Source organism: Gadus morhua, chromosome 2, assembly GCF_902167405.1.
Source record: "Gadus morhua chromosome 2, gadMor3.0, whole genome shotgun sequence".
Taxonomy (NCBI): domain Eukaryota; kingdom Metazoa; phylum Chordata; class Actinopteri; order Gadiformes; family Gadidae; genus Gadus; species Gadus morhua.
Genome location: NC_044049.1, coordinates 21,151,887 through 21,172,665, shown reverse-complemented (window position 1 = coordinate 21,172,665; position 20,779 = coordinate 21,151,887). Strand labels below are relative to the sequence as shown.

At 51.9% G+C, this 20,779-nt stretch overlaps 2 protein-coding genes across 7 annotated transcripts in view; both read right to left on the bottom strand.

Moving 5' to 3' along the window:
• Nucleotides 1-314: 314 nt before the first annotated feature.
• Nucleotides 315-5,656, bottom strand: kpna2 (karyopherin alpha 2 (RAG cohort 1, importin alpha 1)). The gene is made up of 11 exons (XM_030379946.1): nucleotides 5,558-5,656; nucleotides 5,249-5,345; nucleotides 5,013-5,153; nucleotides 4,783-4,871; nucleotides 4,294-4,562; nucleotides 3,805-3,899; nucleotides 3,194-3,457; nucleotides 2,644-2,877; nucleotides 1,224-1,406; nucleotides 648-797; nucleotides 315-544 (listed from the first exon to the last, which is right to left on the bottom strand). The coding sequence occupies exons 1-11, from the start codon at nucleotides 5,653-5,655 to the stop codon at nucleotides 455-457; spliced, it is 1,710 nt and encodes a 569-aa protein (XP_030235806.1). The 5' UTR covers nucleotide 5,656; the 3' UTR covers nucleotides 315-454.
• Nucleotides 5,657-6,398: 742 nt separating this feature from the next.
• The window catches only part of bptf (bromodomain PHD finger transcription factor), a 30,284-nt gene continuing 15,903 nt past the window's right edge, over nucleotides 6,399-20,779 (bottom strand). For 2 of the 6 annotated variants that reach the window (XM_030379780.1, XM_030379788.1), the window contains exons 18-31: nucleotides 20,398-20,671; nucleotides 19,140-19,268; nucleotides 17,910-18,028; nucleotides 17,550-17,631; nucleotides 16,436-17,425; nucleotides 14,248-16,064; nucleotides 13,948-14,027; nucleotides 13,307-13,532; nucleotides 12,060-12,613; nucleotides 11,550-11,876; nucleotides 11,089-11,281; nucleotides 10,559-10,643; nucleotides 8,956-9,142; nucleotides 6,399-7,147 (exon numbers count right to left, since the gene is read on the bottom strand). In XM_030379780.1, coding sequence (XP_030235640.1) covers nucleotides 7,108-7,147; nucleotides 8,956-9,142; nucleotides 10,559-10,643; nucleotides 11,089-11,281; nucleotides 11,550-11,876; nucleotides 12,060-12,613; nucleotides 13,307-13,532; nucleotides 13,948-14,027; nucleotides 14,248-16,064; nucleotides 16,436-17,425; nucleotides 17,550-17,631; nucleotides 17,910-18,028; nucleotides 19,140-19,268; nucleotides 20,398-20,671 — 5,103 coding nt within the window. In that variant the 3' untranslated portion in view covers nucleotides 6,399-7,107. Of the gene's footprint in view, nucleotides 7,148-7,507; nucleotides 7,992-8,955; nucleotides 9,143-10,558; nucleotides 10,644-11,088; nucleotides 11,282-11,549; nucleotides 11,877-12,059; nucleotides 12,614-13,306; nucleotides 13,533-13,947; nucleotides 14,028-14,247; nucleotides 16,065-16,435; nucleotides 17,426-17,549; nucleotides 17,632-17,909; nucleotides 18,029-19,139; nucleotides 19,269-20,397; nucleotides 20,672-20,779 lie in introns of those variants that run through there. The other 4 variants (XM_030379784.1, XM_030379795.1, XM_030379802.1 and 1 more) reach the window with 4 other exon arrangements.

The following is a 20,779-nucleotide window of genomic DNA, read 5'->3' as shown; positions in this document are numbered from 1 at the left end:
CGTCTAGCGGGTAGCTCGGCGGTGACGACACACACAGGTTGTCAAACATTTCTGTAATATGTGGCACCGGAGTGTGACTGGACCATTTTTTTCATCAACTGTTTGATCTGCGACGCTAACATTACACCAGGTATCAATACAGCACTGTACACGTTTCCCGTTGATTGTATTACAATTTAACTGGGACCATCTTTGGAGAACCTCTACAGACTAGTGAAGCAATAAAATACCTTTCAATATAAACTGCCCCATGAGAAAATGCTGAACCATATTGTCTTTTCCGAGTAGAGACATCATTAACGCAAACACCCACAAAAGCTTAGTCAGTATTTTATTATTTACAGTTTTGTTTAAAACAGTACACATTTACAGTACACACAGAAGCTGTGCACCACATGAACATGAGACAGACAATAGCAGAGGACACACAACAGGTCAGGTAGAGGCAGTGGTTCTAGAAGTTGAAGGTGCTCTGAGTGTCGCTGATCTCGAAGGCGTAGCCGTCGGTGGTGACTTCAGGAACCACGCTCTGGACCTCCTCGTCCTGGGAACAACATGAAGGGTTACTCCAACGCACAAACAGTGTAACACCGCCACTAAATACACCAGAAAACAGAAACTGGAGTTCAGGGGAAGAGCCCGCTCACCTCTCCAGAGAAGTACTTGTCGATGAGGTTGAGGGAGGCCTTGTAGACCGTCTCGTTCTCGTGGGACTGGAGCGCCTCGATGCGGTCCAGACCGCCGCACTCCTCCACCATCAAGCACAGCTTCTCAGACTCCCCGATCTTATCTCCGGCCTGCAGGGGAACCACAGAACATCAGAACACAGAACATCACTCAACCTCTTTCCAGCAGCCGCCAAGTGCACCAAGAGCTTTGTTGTTTTACGGGGAATGGGTTAACCTAGTGATAGTTAGTGCTTGGCACCCAGTTCTATGAACATCCTTACTGTACCGACAGCGGTATATTGTCGTTTCTCCTTCACCTGACAAATGGAATTATTGTAAGTCGCTTTGGATAAAAGTCTGCTTAATGCCCTGGCTTTGCATGACACATTTAAAAAAATGCATTACAATTTTTAAATATCAGTAAAAGAAGTGGGCTAGAATTCTGGATGCAATACAACGGTGTGATGAACAAGAAACTAACTGGCCCAAGGCTTGCGTGGCGTTTTAAAACATGTACAGATTTACAACATCAAGCACGGAGGAGGAGGTACGGACCAGGAAGATGTTGGTGATGGCGTCCAGGATGACCAGGATAGTCTTGCTGTCCTTGGTGGAGAGCAGGTTGAGCAGAGGCTCTAGCACGTTGGCTTGCACCAGGTACACCACCTGCTCCACCGTGCCCCCGCTGGTGAAGTTAGTGATGGCCCACACCGCCTCCTTCTGGGTCTTGAACTCCCCCTGGAACCGGAGAGGAGCAGGAGACATAAATACTCATGCTAGTGATCGACCGATACATCAGCCCGCTGATATTAGTGTTTTTTACGTGTATAAGCCGATTTTTTTTTCAGTTATCGGCCGATTCTTTTTTTTTATTATTATTTTCTTCAGCGTGATTTACATTTTTGCAGACAGTGATTTTCCTTTTTTTTTTATTGAGACATTGTAACATTTGTTATCATCATCGTGTCATTTTTATGATGTTAATTGAGGGAGGCTTAGCCTGGAAATCCAGACCCACATTGTTGTGGGTCGTGGGTGTTATAGGGTCTGGCAACGAGTAATGAAAATGGCCCAACTCGAGGGGCCACACCAAGCATGCATTTGAAAATATCAGAATACAAGGGGTGACGTATCCAGACCAGTTGCGCTAACTAATAGACAAGACTCTTGCCGTATCTGGTCGGTAAAACAGCAGCGCTTTTGGCCCCCCTATATTGATACATCGATGTGATTGATTAATGTTCTGGGCCAGGGGTTAGGGTTAGGTCGTTCCCAGAGTGACTCGCTGAGCAAATTCAAAATGTGCTCTCACAAGAACTCTGGAATTCCAGGGTACTATCGGCTCCAAATATTGGCTCAAGAAAACCGGTATCGGCGTATCGGTTATCCGCTAAGGCTGAAAATATCGGTATCGGCCCTAAAAAAAAAATCCATATCGGTCGATCCCTACCCATGACGCAAGGTCCTGGACCTTCGATAGCGCACACACAAATAAAGAGTACAAGTTGATGTGAAAACAGCTAGTCTGAGATTAAAATGTTTTTCCCTTCTATATTGATAGTGGTCGTTAATGCATTTTGTTTCCTGGTACTCGATGTACGCACCTATTGTATGTCGTACGCACCTATTGTATGTCGTACTTAGTTATAGTCCTTAGCAATGGTGTAGCGTCTTATCCTAGCTATCTTAGTTGTATATACGGGGAATGGGTTAACCTACTGATTGTTAGCGCTTGGTACTTGGTTTTATGAACATCCTTACTGTACCAACATATATTATTGTTTCTGTACTGACCAATAGACTTATTGTAAGCTTTGGATGAAAGCATCTGCTACACTCCCTGAATGTAAATGTTTAAGTCTTAACAGTTTTTATGCAAAGCGCCTCAATAAAGCATTTTGTTGGTCGGTCCAGTCCAGTGGTGCGTCGTCTAGTGGGCTCCGGAGCGATGCAGGGCAGGGGGGGTGGAGCTTACCCGCGCGAGCACCTGCACCAGCAGCGGCACGAGGCCGGCGTCGATGACGGCCTGGATCTGGCAGTCGCGGCCAGCCGTGATGTTGGACAGCGTCCAGGACGCCTCCTTCTGCACGTTGGCCTTGGGGTGGCGCAGCAGCGCGGGGAAGGCGCCCAGCACGCCCGCGTCCAGCACCGCCTGCGTCTGCTCGTCCGTGCCTGTCACGATGTTCCCGATGGCGCGCAGCGACGGCGTCTGGGGGCGGGGCAAAGGGGAGGTTAAAGTCAACAGAGGGTTCGCCGGACCATGTGGGGGTGACATTAACATTTAGGGGAGAGGTCGTCAACGGCAGATTTCAAGTAGTTAAGTGTTGGAAGACATGTACCACTAAAACTAATATGAACCGTAGTCATCCATATAAAAATATTAAATATTAATATTAAATAATAAACACTCGACCAAGCTTATCGCCAAGAGCAGGGGAGCTCAGGCCCCTAAAGCAGGCCCCCTTGACCAGGCCCCTGTAATCCCCCTAGTCCAGGCCCCTATGCCCCCACCTCGGCGTACGTACCACCACCGACAGCTCCCCGGAGCCCAGCAGCTCCACCAGGCGCGGCACCATGCCGGCGCGCACCACCACGTCGATGCGGTCGTTGGCGCCGTCCGTCAGGTAGGACACCGCCCAGCAGGTGTCGGCCAGCACCTCCTTGTCTCCGTGGTGCAGCAGGCGCACCAGCGTGGGCAGGATCTGCTCCACTGCTGCCAGCGGGGGTGATGGGCTCTTGTTGCGGCAGAGGTTGGACAGCGTCCAGGTCACATTCCTCAGGTAGCCCGACTGGGGAGAGGGGAAACACGGTTAGTCAGAGGAGGATGAAGCTAAACACCATGCATGTAGATAGACTCTGATGTGACTCATAGTGTTTAGATTGTGAAAACACAAAAGCCCCAACCCCCTAAACGCCTTTTCAGGCTTTTCTTAAGCATGAGACAACAAGTAGTTATCTTGGGAGGAGTGCGCTCAGGTGACAAACAATTTCCCCTTGAGGGCCGCCTCCGACTCCAAACACCACGGCGGGCCACGGGCCCCCTCTAGTGTTCGGCGCGAGGACTACACGTTACGTCAGCAGAGGAACCCTGAATTAAACACCTGGTGGAGGGTCGTTATCGTGCGTTGGTACTCACAGGGAACTCGTTGAGGTCGGGGACGGCAAGCAGGCTGAGCAGGGGGGCCACGGCACCGTGTTTGATCACCTTGTCTCTAAGGGCCGAGCCGTCACCTGACAACCAGAACAAACCGGTTCATCATCATTACAATACAATGACGATCCCTTCAAAGATATGGCTTTATGTCGCCACACCCATAAACAGTCACATCTGCAGAGCACCCTCTTGTCTGTGCTGGAAGATGTCGGACGTTTATGAGAGTTAAAACGACTTTGAATTGATGCAGTCCATCCATGCAACTTGATTGGTTCATTCAATGTATCCAATGATTCGTTTTTAACCATTAGGTCCCCATGTTATCTTTTACCTCCCATTAATCTACTGGTGTGAAGGAAAACTGGATAATACAACCTGGACACTGAAGTCTGACCGCAGTATCTGTTGACAGCAGTATTTATGAGGTAGTGTGTTGGGGGGGGGGGGGGGGGGGGGGGGGTGTCCTGTTACCTGCAATGTTGCCCAGCGCCCAGATGGCCTGCTCGCTGATGTGGGGGTGGGGGGAGCAGACCAGGCTGATGAAGGCCGGGATGGCCCCGCCCGCGACCACGGAGGCCGTCTGCTCCGAGGTCCCGGACGCGATGTTGGTCAGCGCCCAGGCCGCCTCAAACTGGAGCGGGGGGGAGTCGGCGAGGCCCAGGAACGACACGAAGGTGGGGATGAGGCCTGCTCTGATGATGTGGTCGATGGGGGGGTGCCTCTCACGGGACAGCAGCTTCCTGGACAACACAAAGTACAAATCGAGACCGTGAGGACGTGTTAGTTTAAATTAGTAATACTTATATATCGTTTTAAAATTATTGTAGTGCAATACCAATATTGTCCACATATTTATTTTACTGTTATGGGATGAACTGACTTAAGAGTTAGACGCAACCGAAATGTTTTCCATACCTACTCTGTCAGAGATATCAGTATAAAGACCGTGGTGTACTCTACCTTGCGGCCTGCGTGGCTTGGAACTGGGACTCCCCGTCGTCCTTGTGCATCCCGGTGAGGATCTCCTCCACCGTCCACTGCCGGTTGGCCTGCACAGCGGGACGGGAGAGGCTCAATACACTGCGTTCATTACACCAAACAAGAGAAGGCTAAAAAAGCCTTAACGGTGCATTTAATATTAGCTTCTAAGCTAAGGAACAGGGGTTGAACCACCATCGGCGAGAACCTACCTGACAGTTTGGGTTCTTCTCCTGCAGGGGGGAGGTGGCCTCGTCCGGGAGGGTCGACACGTTCCTCCTCTTGAAGATCTGGTCGTCCTTCTTGGACTTGCGAAGCTCGACGTTGCTCTCCACTCTCCTTCGTCGGAGCTCCTGGAGTTTCACAAAACACGCAGAACACGAGGATTAGCATTTCAATCTACAGGGTTAGTTTAAGAGGATGTGGAAGAACTTAGGAAAACACTCACGTTGGCGTCTTTGCCATGGTTCTTGAATTTGTTCAGACGTGCTGCGTTCTCCATTTTAATGATCGTCGTGATGGACCTAAAGCAGTGATACAGGCGTCTGCGAATAAACAGTCACACGTTGAGTTTCATGTTAGAGTCACACGTTTGACCACTAGTCTATGAAACCAATCGAAAGAAAAGCCTCGGTTTTTACTTCAAAAGACACGCATCACAACTTCAAGTACCTTTAGATAAAAATATATATAATTTCTGTTCAAAATCACTTCAAATTGAACTCGTATGTGATATAATAATTCATAAAGTGCTCACCCTGGTCGTGCTGAAGTGTGTCTGGAGAGCGTAGAGCGGCTCAGACCTTTAAAGTTCTGCAACGTAGCTCTGTGATTGGTCCGTTCGAGCCGGAGCATCCCGGGCCGCTCAGCCATTGGACCGTTTTGAAAAATCACAGGACGTGATGTCATGTTTATAAATATCGCGAGTTTTAGGTGCGGCTAGGGGGAAGCGGCAAATTCGGAAGTTAATTTTGTCCCTATTAGTTAGCGACCTAATAATATTATGTTATATATATAACAATTATATTTTATATCATTTTTAGCATTAAAAAAAAATCGTATGTATATAGTAAAGCTGTGTAATTGCTTTTTACATCCCTGGGATTCTAGATTATACATTCTTTTTATATTTTTTTTCATTATTTTATAATTAACTTTATATATAACTAGGCAGTTTGGAATGTAAATCGTATTTTTTATATCAAGAAAGCTCTTTTGAAGTGAAGGTCAGAGCAGTGTCTGTCATTATCGGAGAACCAATCTGTCAGATGATTTATTAACGCATCATGATCTGGTAGATCTGGAGATAATCTGGATAGATGGCAGCATGATGCCGTGTTTATCTAAAGAACCGAGGGCTTCACAATCTGTAAACCGTTTTACAAAACTACTTTATCTTCCAACTAATCCTACCTTTCAAAAGTATCTGTATGATTCAGATTTGCTGTTTTTCACCAAGCCGTCTTGTTCTATTTGAAGTTGTCCTTTATGCTGCATTTAATACGTGTTTTTTTTCAATAGCATACTAAAACTGCTTGCCCTTGGTCTGTTGTGAGTGTGTAATTAGCTCAATGCTTCAGTTTAAGTCAAACAGCACAGATAGGACATTTCAGTTTATTATGTTCCATATACATCAATATTCTTCAACGGTAATACAAAAAAAAAGAAGATTCAAAGTGGGACATTTGTTTTTATACAAACAGGGCATGATACCTTCAGATACACATAGTGTCTTCTTCAACATACTGCAAAGCATATCTTTATTAGTCAATGTTTCCGTGTCATTAAGCTTTCCAGGCGCAACCAATAGGAAACCTGCGGGCCATATTCAGGGTCCAACAGCCAATGAGCATCCGTGTTCCGCTAGACTCTGCATGGAGTCCCGCCTCCCAACCGTCAATGATAGAAAACAAAGTGATAACATAAAAAAGAAGAAAACTACATGGAAATGAAAGAACTCCTTAGGAGTCTTTGTTCTAAATGTCTTTTCTTCGTTCTTCTTCTGAGATAGTTCCTGAGGCCCCAACGTGCCCCAACGACTGGTATTCCCGACGTTCCCCGGGAAGAACAGGTGAGGGGAGGGGGGGGGGCAGCGAGCACGGCCCCCCCCACACTCTCGCCGCCCCGCCCGGACCAAAGTTCAGTCAAAAGCTGCATTCTTGGCAAGTGCTTTTTCTATGCTGTGTGTGTGTGTGTGTGTGTGTGTGTGTGTGTGTGTGTGTGTGTGTGTGTGTGTGTGTGTGTGTGTGTGTGTGTGTGTGTGTGTGTGTGTGTGTGTGTGTGTGTGTGTGTGTGTGTGTGTGTGTTCTAAGCGGTGGTGGCGGGCTGTGGTTTGTTGATGTGAGACCTGTTAGAGAGAGGGGGGGGGGGGGGGGGGACGGGACGGGACGGACAGGTTAAGGTACTTGTTGGCTTTATCAACCGGTTAATGGTCGGACATGTGATAGCATGATGGAGGATGAGGGGGTGGAGCCATGATGGTGTCTGGTACAGAGAACGCCTGAATGGTGCCAGACGGTGAACTATGCTAGCTTCTAGAGGCATGGTTCAGTCAGGTGACCCATAAGGGGCCCAGTAAGGCTGGGGTTTGGACCCAGCTCCAGCCAATGGCTGAGTCGGTGATCCATGAGTAGAACTCCTTCAAAATAAGTGTTATAAAACGTCTTACTCTTTAAACTGATTAGCAGTGATTACCAACACCTTGATGAGCATTATTGACATCAGGTTTATTGAACGGAACATGGGTTGGTGTAAAGTGTCAGAAATGGAGGTCATAGCTAATTATTATTAATATTATCATTAGATTATAATAAAATGTACAGCCCAACATAAAAATAAAAAATGTCTGATTCAACCCAATACTACATTACATGAACGACATTTGAGAATCATGATTGATATTTTGCAGAGGACTGTTTTCAGGGGGAGATTTGAGAGTTTCTTTTAAACGGTCAGAAGAAAAGCAAAAAAAAAGTAACAGACAAAACATAACATTCATAACACATGCCAACACGGCAGCCATTTTAAAAGATTTGTGTTGTTTTTTGTCAATGCAAGTTTGGAGCGTTTTAAAAAGAAATGTGTGTTACAAACAAACAATCAACACATGAAACGGCCTGTTTCCATGACTACCAAGACCCCCAGCATCCAGCCTCCAAGGCTACTAGGGGGACACTTATGAGGCGGACAATCTGGAAGAGAAGAGAGAGAACGGGCAGCCATGATGAGAGAGGGGCATGCAACACGAGACAGATGGACTCACAGATACATCATGAGGACATTGAGAACATCGAGGTAGTGGTGGTAACACTTCGGTGGAGGTGGAGGAGGCGTGGAGCGACGAGCTCCTAGCATACTACAGTAACACATGCCGACACACACTAAGGAACATGATAGACACGACCGGAAGGCATTCAGAAGCAAAACAAACCAGTGGAGATGAACTCTAGACACCAGTGGAGATAAACTCTAGAGACACCAGTGGAGATGGACTCTAGAGACACCAGTGGAGATGGACTCTAGAGACACCCGTGGAGATGGGCTCTAGAGACACCAGTGGAGATGAACTCGAGAGAGAGAAATACGACCGGGCCGCGGGGCCGGAGACACGCTGGAGGAGGACGTTGTGAGATCTAACTGATCAGTGGAGACCTGAGGACCCTCTATAGGGTATACGCCCCCCTGAGGCTGATGGGGAGGCTGCAGATACAGCTCAGGGGTCTCCATAGCAACCCAGCATTCCTCTGGATGCCCGACCGTATCCTGGTCAGACCAAAAAGGCCTTTGACTCACCAGTCCATAACGTAACATGTTGCTTCACTAGTATCCGTGAACCGTGTGTCATCTAGAATCGTTTGACCAAACGGCCAAACCTGACCGCTGTCAAACAGTCAGAGTTAATAAAACATCAGGTTTTATTAACTCATTTACCAAATATAGGCTTTCGATTAGCCGTGACTAAACAAGCAAAACGATGAGCATTTATTTAGTAACCAATCAACTCCGCCCAGCGCTTCCAGATGTAGGGGCGGTGCTTTGAGGTAGGCCTGGGACTTGAAGGTAGGGCCGGGGCCTGGGCAGGATGCTGAGTGTCTAGGGAGACCCCAACGCTGGGCCACCAGTCAGGGAACAGCTGTGAACCAGACGGGGAGTTACCTGCTGGCTTTGAACCCCTTGAGCTTCTGGACGAAGAAGCTCTCCAGGACCTCGGCACACTGGAAGAAGGGCGAGTCGTTGGGGTTGTAGTAGCGGCAGTTGTCGAACACTTTGGTCACGTCCGCCACAAACTCTGTCAGCTTGCGGTAGTGACGGAGCTGCAGCCGGCCCTCCATGGTGGCCAGGTCTGGGGAACAATTTAGTATTTATTCAGCATTTCTCTCCCAATAGCACTTAGTAACTCAGAACTTTGAAAAGAAAATGGTCGAAAAGAAGAAAATGTTCAAATCTAAAAGATTGTACAGACATGTATCCAACTGTTCTTTCTATAAAAAAAAAAAAAATCGCCCAGCCCTAATACAGAGTATTAATCCATTAGGTCTGGGGAACAACAACGGGTTAGACACTCTTATATCAGGCTTTAAACCATTAGTTAATCACATTAACATTCAGGGCCTTTAGCAGATGCTTTTATCCAGAGCCACTTACAATAAGTACAGTTGTCAGAAGAAAGAGAAACAACAATATATCACTGTCGGTACAATAAGGATGTTCATAGAATAGTGGTGTGACGAGATTTCGTGCCACGAGATCTCGCGAGATTAAACTCGACGATATTACCCGTCGCGACAAAAATCTGTCTCGCGAGATTTCTGAGCAATCCAAACTTCTATTTGTGGCCTGTAGGGGCAGTAATGCGCCTTTGATACGTCTAGCCTGCCAGAACCTTACGAAGGAGAAGGAAAAGAAGAAGAGGAGGAGAAGGAGGGGAAGCAGGGGAAGCAGCCATAGGCAGCCAGAATGACGTCGGAAAATACCCGTATTACCGTCGAAGATGCCCCCGCCACTTTTAAATGATTTGTTTGGCAGCATTTTGGGTACCCGGCGGAAATTATGAATGGCAGTAGTGTGACTGATAAGACACAGACAATACCAAGTTGTCAGTGACATACTTGATCAGACTCTGTTTGCACTATTTGCACTCTGTATTGATGGAGTAGAACTTTGATTTGGTTTTGCACATAATATTGTTTGCACTTGAAAAAAAGGAGAATTATTTAATTTAATTTATTTTACTTCAACTTTTATAAATTTTAGTTTTAGTTTCAATTTCATGAATGTTAAGAGTTATAATAAAACATTTCAAAATGCATGTGCAACTCGGTTAAATAAAAGTCTGTTGGTCCAGTCGTATATTTTGTCATTGTAGTTTTCTTAAAATCTCGTCTCGTCTCGATCTCGTGAACCGAATATCGTGTCTCGTCTCGTCTCGTGAGCTGAGTGTATCGTCACACCCCTATCATAGAACCAAGTGCCGAACAATAACCACCACTAGGTTAACCAGTTCCTCATACGCAATAGAGATAGCTAGGATAAGATGCTACACAATGCCAAGTACTGTTTATAAGTGCCAGGACGTACAACAATGGTGTTGTACAAAGATGGCCGTGGATTTATATTTATAGAAAGAACCTTGCACAACATGAACCAGTACACAACCATTTCTGGCCAGACATTGGTTGATTGTTCAAGTGGCATCTCTGGACAGCATGGAAGACCAATACGAAACAAGAAGGTGTGTCTTTGGCGAGCTGCTGCTCACCCATTGGCTCCTTGATGACGCGGTAGTAGTCGGGGGCGTCGCTGGGGTCCACCGGCTCCAGGAAGGGCCACGCCATCTTATGAGTCTGAGGATACGACGCAATTAAATGCTCAATCGCATGGGGATGACTTAAAAACAGTATAGCTGCTAGCAACAATTTATCTTGGTCCCAGGCAGCATGAAACATAACCAACACTAGCTGTCATAAAAAATGTACGCTTTTTTCATGACTAATTATTGTAATTTTTTAAAGATTTATTTTTGGAAAATTTGATGCCTTCTTATAGAAAGAGATAGACATGAAGGTCTTGGAGAGAGAGGGGAGGACATGCAGCAAAGGACCGCGGGCAGGAATCAAACCCTGGTTGCTGCGCTGTACCATTAAGGACAGGGCCTTAATGGTACAGGCTTTACCCAGTGAGCCACGGGGCGCCGCACAACTTCCCAAATTAAACTCCTGAAGACCTCCAATATGTGGCAGGTGTCCCAGTGCCCTACCCCCTGGTCCCCCGGTGCCCTGCCCCCAGTACCTGCAGCGAGCGCAGGATCCTGCGCAGCCCCTCGTAGTCCTTGTCGGTGAGCGGGGTGAGCACCGTCATGTCGTCCTCGGTGGACTGGCACTGCGGACACACGTACACGTCGATGTGGTTGGCCTCGCTCTGCAGGATGCCCACGCAGCGGCCGTGGTACCAGTTCTGGCAGCGGTCGCAGCCGATGTAAAACCTTTGGGACGGGACGGGGGGGGGGCAGAGGTTCAGGATAGGGCTGTAGGGTCTGGGTCCATTATTCACTGTGATAGGCTCAGTGTGTGAGTGAAGAGCAACACAACAACCACTAGTCTATCAGAACTGAATTGACGTTCTCCAGATATTAGTCATTTATTATCATCATGTTTCTTTGGGTATTTTCTGACATGTTCTAACTTGTTGTCCTAACGTGTTGTTCTAACATGTTGTTCTAACATGTTGTTCCAGTGTGACCGTGGACCTACTGTGTTTCGTCGTATGGCGTCCGGCAGATGCAGTACAGCTCCTGGCCGCCGCCTACTTCCTCCACCACGACGACGATCTCGGGGGCACTTCCTGTCTCCTGAGCACTTCCCGTCTCTGGACAGCTTCCCACCTTGGGCCCGTCTCCCGCCTCCGTCCCACTTCCTGCGGCCTCGGGAAAGCTTCCTGTGTCGGCAGCAGCGCCCCCCTGCTGGCCCCGCCTGCAGCCCGGACACACAAAGTCCTCCAACTTCTTGGCCTCCTTCTCCGTGATGCCCACGCACACGCCGTGGAACCAGTTGGAGCACAGGTCGCAGCCGATGTAGAACCTGGAGACCACAGAGCCAAAGCATGAGAACACCAGAGGAACCACAGAGCATGCGAACCAAAGAACCACAGGACAGAGGTCCACAGAGGAACCACAGAACCAGAGAGGAACCGCAGGGCATGAGAACCACAGAACCAGGAGGGGGGAGGCGGTCTGAGGACGCGGGAGGGGGTTAGAGTCGTACTTGGCCTCGTCGTAGGGCGTCCTGCAGAGGCAGTACAGCTTGGCCTCCTTCTTGTGGTCCCTGGAGGCCGAGAGTCCCTTCTTCTTCTTGTGCTTCAGGGGGTCCCGCTCCGCCCGTTCCTTGTCCCGCGGTCTCTCCCGCTGCTTGTCTCTCTCCCTCTCCCTCTCGGGGGGCCTGTCTTTCTCCTTCTCCCTCTCCGCGGGCCTCTCCTTGTCCAAGCGTCTCTCCTTGTCCGGGGGGGGTCTCTCCCTCTCCAGGGGCCGGTCTCTCTCCGGGGGCTGGTCTCTCTCCGGGGGCCGGTCTCTCTCCCTCTCCTTGTCCCTCTTCTTGCTCTTCTCGCGGTGCTTGTCTCTCTCCCGGCTCCGCTCCTCCTCCCGCTTGCGTTTGTGGGAGGAGTGGGCGGGGGGTTGTGATGAAGACGGGGGCGGGGGCGACGTCAGGGGGTGGGCGGGGCGAGGCGTTGCCTTGGCGACGGCGGCGGCGGCCTGCGTGATGGCCGCCCGCGCTTTCTCCTTCTCCCTCTGCAGCCGGACGATGTCCCGCTTCAGCTCGTCCTGGAGGGCGCACACACACACACACACACACACACACACACACACACACACACACACACACACACACACACACACACACACACACACACACACACACACACACACACACACACACACACACACAAACAAATTGACATCGAGGTGGCAACCAAAAGTATAGACTGCTCTAGACTCTGTCCAGTGTCATGTCTCCACAGGCTGCTAAGCTTCGAAGTATCCTTGGTCTGAAAGTCTCTAAAGTGCGTTTACGCCAAACAAATCAATATAATATCTATATAATATTATGATATTATGAACCCATAAACGTCGGAGAACATCGAGTTCTCCGACGTCTGTTACTTCCACAACAAGTAAAGACTCGTAGTGGTGGTTGTCTTGGCCATGGTGGCGAAGGAATTGGCGGAAACAAAAGATGGTGTTCAAAAGAGGTTAGCCCCTCCTCCTACAGTCGCACAAATGTTTTGATCCAGAGAACGGCCCAGGCCCTGCCCCCCCTCGACCCCGCCCCCCTTCGGCCCCGCCCCCCCAGCCCCCAGCCGGCCGGGCTTGGTAAAGTTGGTGTACAAACTCGCAAATATTGCGCCGCAAATATTGCGCTGCTTTTTGGTGCGAACGCACAGTAAAAGTTTGCCCTCCGGTCCACTGGGGGCGCTTTGTGACCTCCGGTCCCCTAGGGGGCGCTGTGTCACCCACCTGTACTTGCAGCTGCAGCTCCTTGTCCAGCAGCGCCCTCTTCTTCAGGATCTCGGCCTTCAGCTGCTCCTTGTGTTTGTACAGCAGCGCCGTCAGCTTGGTAGCGTTCTGCTTGGAGCGCTTCTGCTCCACCACCTCCTCCTTCTTCCTCTTCTTAGCCGCCTGCTTCTCGTCCTTCTCCATCTTGTCCAGGATGAACTTCATCACCTGGTTGCAAACCATCATCCTGGGGGAGGGGGGGAGGTGGTAAGGGGAGTCAGCCACCGCACCTTCAGAGCCTCAGAGTCCTCGATCATCTGAATGGTCTTTCTTCAGGGGGTCTCTCCCTCTTGTCTAAGCCTCCCTCCTTACCCCCCCCCTCACTTATTATCTTATCCTAGCTATCTTATCCTAGCTATCTTTGTTGTGTACGGGGAATGGGTTAACCTAGGTAGTGCTTGGCACTAGGTTCTATGAACATCCTTACTGTAGAGGTATATTGTTTCACTTTCTTCAGACTAATGTACTTATTGTAAGTCGCTCTGGCTAAAAGCCTCGTCCTGAGTGGTCCGTGCAGTTTGGTGACCTCCCATTTAATCTGATGGCAGTTTGTTAGGAGCTGCCGGGAATCAAACCGGCGACCCCGCGGTGAGAGTCCTGACCTGTGGTTCTCCTCACGCTCCGCCGCCGCCAGACTCTTCCTCTGCTTCTGCTGCTCCGAGGCCGTCTGCTTCACCGTCGCCTAGGAGACGCACAACACATCAGCAAGAGGCTGGAGCGGGTGGGGCTAGATCATCACAGCACAACACCTCCTAGAAGACATCTAGATGATCAGACAGACTGATAGAACCTAGATGGTCAGCCTGGTGGCCGGATGCCCCAGCAACCCCTGGAACCGCGTGCTCTACCTGTTTGTTGAAGCTGTCGTGTTCTACCTGTTTATTGAGGCTGTCGTGATCTACCTGTTTGCTGAGGCTGTCTGCGGGGCTGGAGCCTAGCAGGGCCTGCTCTCTCTGCTCCCTTTTGCTCTCGTTCTTCTTCTTCTTGGGCGGCGGCTGTGGTTGATGGAGCTGGTTCTGCTGCTGTTGATTGAGCTGGTTCTGTTGTGGCTGCGGTTGGTGCTGCAGCCGGCCCAGCTCCCCCGGGCTGGGGACCACGCTGGCCTGGGCCTGGATGGTCACCAGGTTCTGGATCTGGTGGGTCTGGACCTGCCCCCCCGGCTGCTGGATCTGGATTGGGAGCTGCAGCTTGATCTGCTGGGGCACCGCCCCGCCCTGGGCCTGCATCTGGGCCTGGATCTGGGCCTGGATCTGGGCCGCTACGTGTGGCGGCAGGGCGGACAGCAGCTGGACGGGCTGCTGGAGGCCCGGCACGCTGATAAGCTGGTGCCGGAGGGGGGACTGCACCTGGAGCTGGGGGGCCTGCAGCGGGCTCTGGGTCTGCTGCTGCTGCTGGAACTGGACTTGCAGTTTGGGCTGGACCGCCACCTGCTGCTGGGGGGTCTGGGGGATCACCTGGATGTGGGGCTGGGACTGGAACTGGACCTGCTGGAGCTGGCCTTGGACCTGCTGGAGCTGGCCTTGGACCGGCTGGAGCTGGCCTTGGACCGGCTGGAGCTGGCCTTGGACCGGCTGGAGCTGGCCTTGGACCGGCTGGAGCTGGCCTTGGACCGGCTGGAGCTGGCCTTGGACCGGCTGGAGCTGGCCTTGGACCGGCTGGAGCTGGCCTTGGACCTGCTGGAGCTGGCCTTGGACCTGCTGTTGGGGCAGAAGCTGCGTCTGCAACTGCTGCTTGGGTTGGAGGAGGACTTGTGTCTGGACCTGCTGTGGTAGGGGCTGTGTGTGGGCTTGGATCTGTTGTTTGGGCTGGAGTTGTGTTTGGAGCGTATGCTGCTGGGGCTGGATGTGAGTCTGAACCTGGATCTGTTGCTGGGGCTGGAGGTGGGCTTGTGGCTGGAGCTGCTGGAGGGGTTGTGTCTGGATCTGGGCCTGGATCTGGATCTGCTGCTGGGGCTGGAGGTGGGGCTGAAGCTGGGGGGCTTGTGTTTGGAGGGGTTGCGTCTGGAGGGGTTGCGTCTGGAGGGGCTGTTGCGTCTGGATGTGGATCTGCTGCTGGTGCTGAATGATGGCGTGGGTCTTGCCTTGCGGGGCGGCGTTCTGGGACTGGAACTGGACCTGGATCTGGGGGTGATACTGGGGCTGCAGCCGGGGCTGGAGGGGGGCCGCCGAGAGGTTCTGGTGGTTCTGGAACACTACCTGAGGCTGGGTCTGGGAGGGGGCCTGAGCTGGGAGTGGAGAGGTCTGCTGGGCGGGCGTGGCCACCTGGGACTGGGGCTGGATCTGGACTCTGATGGTCTGCATGTGGGCCAGAGGCGGGGCTTGTGTGACCTGAATCGGAGGCCGGAGCTGGGCCTGAGTCTGGGGGGGCGGCGGCCTCACAGCGGCCTGGGAGACCACAGACGAGGACAGGAGAGTCTGAGGGGGGGCGTGCATGGGGGAGACCGTACTCTGGGGAAGGAGCAGCTGTGTGGGGGCGGCGTGCTGGACCAGCGGGTGGGACTGGACCGGGGCCGGGGCCGGGGCCGGGGGGCTGACGGGGGAGGAAGCGAAGGCGGCCGGGTGGTTGATGGCTGACGAAGGGGCAGGGAGGCTGCCGAGGCTGGACAGAGGGGCCAGCGGGGGAGGCTGCGTGGGGAAGGCGGCCGGCTGGGCCTGGGGAGGGGCTGGGGTCCAGACCCCCGCGTCTCGGGAGGGCTGGGCCATCCGGAGCTCCGCCAGCGCTGTGAGGGAAGAGGGGTAGGGGGGGTGAGAACCAAAGAGGGGGGGGGGAGACAGAGCCAGAGGAGAGGGGGGGAGAGAACCAGAGGAGGACAAGATGGTTTCATGACTTCTCCAGCGCCGCTTTAACAATGATTGGTCCCCAGGAAACAAGTTTGGGAAACACTTGTGGCTGCACCACTACAGAACCATGATCCACTATGATCCACAATGATCCACTGCATCCTGCATGCATGAGGGAGGGCCTTCAGGACAAGGTCACAACCCCCAAACCCCCTAACCCCAGAACAGCTGATACCCCTGACCGACGTTGACAACAGAACAACATGGCCGTACTAGTGCAGGTGTGTGCGTGCGTCTGGGCGGGTCTTACCTGGCACTGAGGGCGTGGTCGCCGTGGCCGTGACTGGCGTGACAACCGCCGCCGCCACGGGAACGTAAAGGGGCTTGGCCGCGTGGGCATGCAGTGCGGCCGGAGCAGGGGAGGGGACAGCGAGGGGCGCCGTGAGGCCGGGCTGCGTCCGGACAGGGAACGGGACCGCCGATGGGAAAGTGGCCGGGACCGCCAGGGGGGAGGTGTGGAACGTCGTGACAGCGGGGGCTCCGACGGGCGTTTGCAGGGGCGCCGGCGCCTGAGTGAGGGCAGGGGTCAGGGGGGTGGCGTAGGACACAGCAGGGGGCGGGACCGCGGTGAAGACCTGCCGTGGGGGGGGCGGGGCCGTAGCTTGTGCTGAACCGGGTCCAGGGACCGGGGTCGGGGTTTGTGCGTAGATGGGCGGGGGGGACTCCATGGGGGGGGGCGGGGGTCTGGTGAGCACCCGCGTCTGGGGTACGGTGGGGGCCCCGCCCTGGGCCGGGTGAGGGGCCACCAGGGGCGGGGCTATCGCCTGTGTTGGGGAGGGGACATGGGTTGTGTTGGGAGTCAGGGCGGGGCAGGGGGCCCGGACAGGTGCTGGTGGGGCTGAGGGGATCGGGGCTGCGGGGGGAGGAGCCGAGGTCTCGGTGGGGGGCAGGGCCGTGGCGCCGGTGGCCATGGGGGTGAAGAGGAAGCGCTGGACATCCCCGTTGGGCATGGCGGCCTGCATCAGCTGCTGGCCGGGGGCGGGGATAACGGTGACCCCCTGGGGGAGGATCTGCAGCTGGCCCTGGGTCTGACCCTGGCCCTGGATCACCACCGTCAGGCCCGGGTTCCCCGCCTGCGCCCCCTGGGTGAGCTGCAGCAGCTGGGCCATGGTGAGCTTCACCTGGCCCTGCTGGGGCCGGCCGGGCTGGGGGCTGGGGGGCGGGGCCGAGGGGGGCGGGGCCTGGGCCGTTCTCTGGATCAGGCCGGTCTGCACGGGGCCGGCATTCGACCCGGGGGAACCTAGAAAAACACAGAATAGGGAGGAACTCCTGATGAGCCGGGTTATAATGGGGCAGAACCCCGTCTCACAGATCAACTCAACACACTAGAGAGTGCACGTCAGAACCACAGAGTTTGAGACTACCTTGCTGGGTCACTACTGGACCTCCGGACACGGAGACGCCGGGCAAGGCTGCCTGGACCGGAGAGCGGTACGACGCCACGATCTGCAAAAGAGAGGAGGAGGAGGAGTCAGCGCTGGTCGCCGTGGCGACGGCTCGCAGACATAAGGAACACCGGAGAGAAATGACAGATGTGACGGAGGAGAGTAGAGACCGAAAGAGAAAGAAAGGGTAAGAGAGACAAAGACAGAGAGACAGACAGCAACAGAGTGTCAACGAAACAGAGTCAGAGAGAGGCCGAGACAGTGAGGCAGCGAGAGACAAGAGAAATAGAGAGTGAGACAGAGAGAGAGAAAGAGAGCGAGCCCCTCTGGGTGTCGGACCTTCGGTGTGGAGGCCCTCAGGTTGAGGTTCCCCGTGGTGGGGTGCAGAGTGCTGTAGGTGCGCAGGTTGGCCGGGGGTCCGGAGGGGAAGATCCCCACCGCGTCCTGAGCGCCCCCTGCTGAGAGGACAGGGGCAGACATCAGACAGGAACCAAACTTTATCACAAAGCACATTCCATGCACAAACAAAAGGATTGGCGAGGAAATCAATAAATTAATTGAGATACTAATAATAAGCAAAAAAAAGGCTAACCCAGATAAAAAGAGTTGTCCTAGTTGATTAGTGTAAGTAAGGATGCTAAACAAAAAGGTTTAACGGTTTTGAAGACCAGGCATTTATCTTTCACTGAAAGCAACATGCAATGTCATTCCAATCTCATCCTACTTCCGTAAGACATTGAAAATAGAAATAAAAGTGTGATTTCCCAGTGAAACGTGGAAAGAGGAAAAGCAGGCGGGATGAGAGCTGAGCCTTCAGGCTTTGATCGGACCATGGAGACCGTACCGAGCAGGTTCCTCTGATTCTGTACAACATGAACCGTCAAACTGGAACATGAAGCAGCACAGTCATGCCAAGTCCTTACATACTCTATTCAGCTGTAGAAGATGACCACAAAACCATCGGGCCTAAAAAAAAGAAAAGTTTGGTTCCTGTTGGTTGTCAGTTGAGGTCATTGGTAGGTAGGGAATTTATTTTATTTTTTTATTTTATTTTTTCCAGCGGCAGCGAATGATAGGTAGGTTGTTTTCATTTAAAAACGAGAAAATTCGCTCATCCTTGTACAGAATGAATAGGTGCTGTACCAAAACGTAATTATAGAGGTGCTGTACCAAAACGTAATTACATTAATTTTTTTTTTTTTTATAAAACTCATAAAATAATTTGGGTCGCACATAAATTGACAGGGTCGGTCGGAAACCGGAACCAAACAAAAAAATTTTTTAGGCCTCGGGTGGATGAAAAGGTGAATTATGAATTGGGAATCATCATAGAAACCACGTTAATGGTGGAATCCTCCAGAACTCTGTTCAAATCAACCAGCAGTGGGTATGTCCCAACAATAACAACAGCCTTCTTATTGTTGTTCAAAAACAGATAAGGGCAAAGCAGCCTGTGCAGAGCCATGCTGCTTTTGCAAACTAAATGTTCAAACTAAAATTAAAATTAATTAAATTGGGAAAAAATAAAGTAATCAACTATAACGAAAGTCGTCCCGCCTCCCGCCCTACCTCCGGGCGCGGCGGGGACGCCAGGCGCCTCGTCCTCGCTGCTAGCGGCCAGCGGCGGTTTAGCAGCGAGGAGCGGCCCAGCCCTGGGGGCGACGGGGCCCCTGGCCGACGAGACTCCCCTTCTACCGGCTGCAACACACACCAGGACAGCCGGTGTCAAGCACCGCACCACCGCACCGAGGCTACTGCTACCGCTAGCCTAGTCAACACTAGATAAAACCCTGCCTTCACACAATATATTTATATATAGTACGAGTGTGAGTGAGTGAGTGAGTGAGTGAGTGAGTGAGTGAGTGAGTGAGTGAGTGAGTGAGTGAGTGAGTGTTCAGACTGAGCTAAACGCGGATGAATGACACAGAGACAAGTGGAGACCAGAGAGGTGTTGGCCCAGCCAGTGTGTTCCAAGAACTGACAACAAGCAAACAAGAAGAAGACATCGTGTGTGAGACAGGGCTTTGACTTTTGCCCAAAAATCATATTCGAAGTTCGTTTGTTTATTAATATTAATATTCGAATATATTCGGCAAAATTACTTTGATAAGTTACCTGTTTTCCGTCTTGTCATCGTTGCTATTAAAGTAAAAATGTCTCCTTTTACTTAATTACTTACTTAACTTTTTTACTCTTTTTAATGTCTCTTTTTTTCGCCGCTTTCTACAACGTCTTTCTAAGCCGCTGTTAGTAGTGTCGGGTCAGCCATCTCTTCTTCGTTCGTTACCAGACTCCGGTTGCATTGTGGGATAGCGTAGTGACCTACCGTTGTATACTGTGGCGGTAGTACTCATTCTTTAACGTTTTCCGTACTACACAATGCGTAATGAGCTTTCGGACGCGCTATATTTGTGGCGTACTACAAAATGCATACTATAAGTATGAGGGTTTTTTGCGAGGTTTGTTTACCGGCGTTGCTATGGTTACCGGTCTTGCGTGTTCCAAAGGTTTATTGGGTTTCTAATAAATCGCTGTCTAATCAATACTTCATTCACTGCCTCTTTCGTGGTCATTACAATACTATGAATAGACTGCGTCAGGTTCTCCGACGTCTCTCCCTCTTGGCCTGCCCATAACAGGTTCGAATATTAAGGGCTACCTAATATTTGTTCGAATTTTGATTTATTTTTTGATATTCGAATTATATTCGAATTACAAAGTTCGAAGTCAAAGCCCTAGTGTGAGATGTAGTGAGGGAGTGAGAAAGTGAGAGAGTGAGAGAGTCGCACTAGAGGGTGAGTGAGCGAGCAGGTCGTGGGCCTCTCACCTGAGGCGGCCTGGCTGGCCTGCCCCTGCTTGACCCAGGAGGCGAAGGACTGGTGGAGGTCCTTGTCCTTCTGGAAGGGCACGGGGGAGCTGAGCTTTGAGGCCAGCATCAGCTTGGCCCCGGGGGTCAGCCCGGCCCCCCGCAGGGCTGAGGAGGACGAGGAGGAGGACGAGGAGGAGGAGGAGGGCGAGGTGGCCATGGAGGCGGTGGGGGGGGTGGCCGTGATGGAGGAGATGGAGGTGGTGAGGCCGGCCTTCTGCTGCTCCAGACGTTTCTAGAACACAAGGTGGAGGAGACGAGGAGAGGGGTCAGGGGTCAGGTGGAGTTGAGAGGGGTCAGGGGGAGATGAGGAGAGGTCAGGGTCAGGGTTAGGTGGAAGCTG

What these genes read in the sequence shown, in the direction of transcription:
- kpna2 (XM_030379946.1), bottom strand. Translation starts at nt 5,655, where the DNA reads ATGCTCCGGCTCGAACGGACCAATCACAGAGCTACGTTGCAGAACTTT. An exon ending in AGAAGAACCCAAACTGTCAG is followed by an intron (nt 4,872 to 5,012) that starts GTAGGTTCTCGC and finishes CCCGCTGTGCAG; the next exon opens with GCCAACCGGCAGTGGACGGT. An exon ending in CCGGGGAGCTGTCGGTGGTG is followed by an intron (nt 2,878 to 3,193) that starts GTACGTACGCCG and finishes CCCCGCCCCCAG; the next exon opens with ACGCCGTCGCTGCGCGCCAT.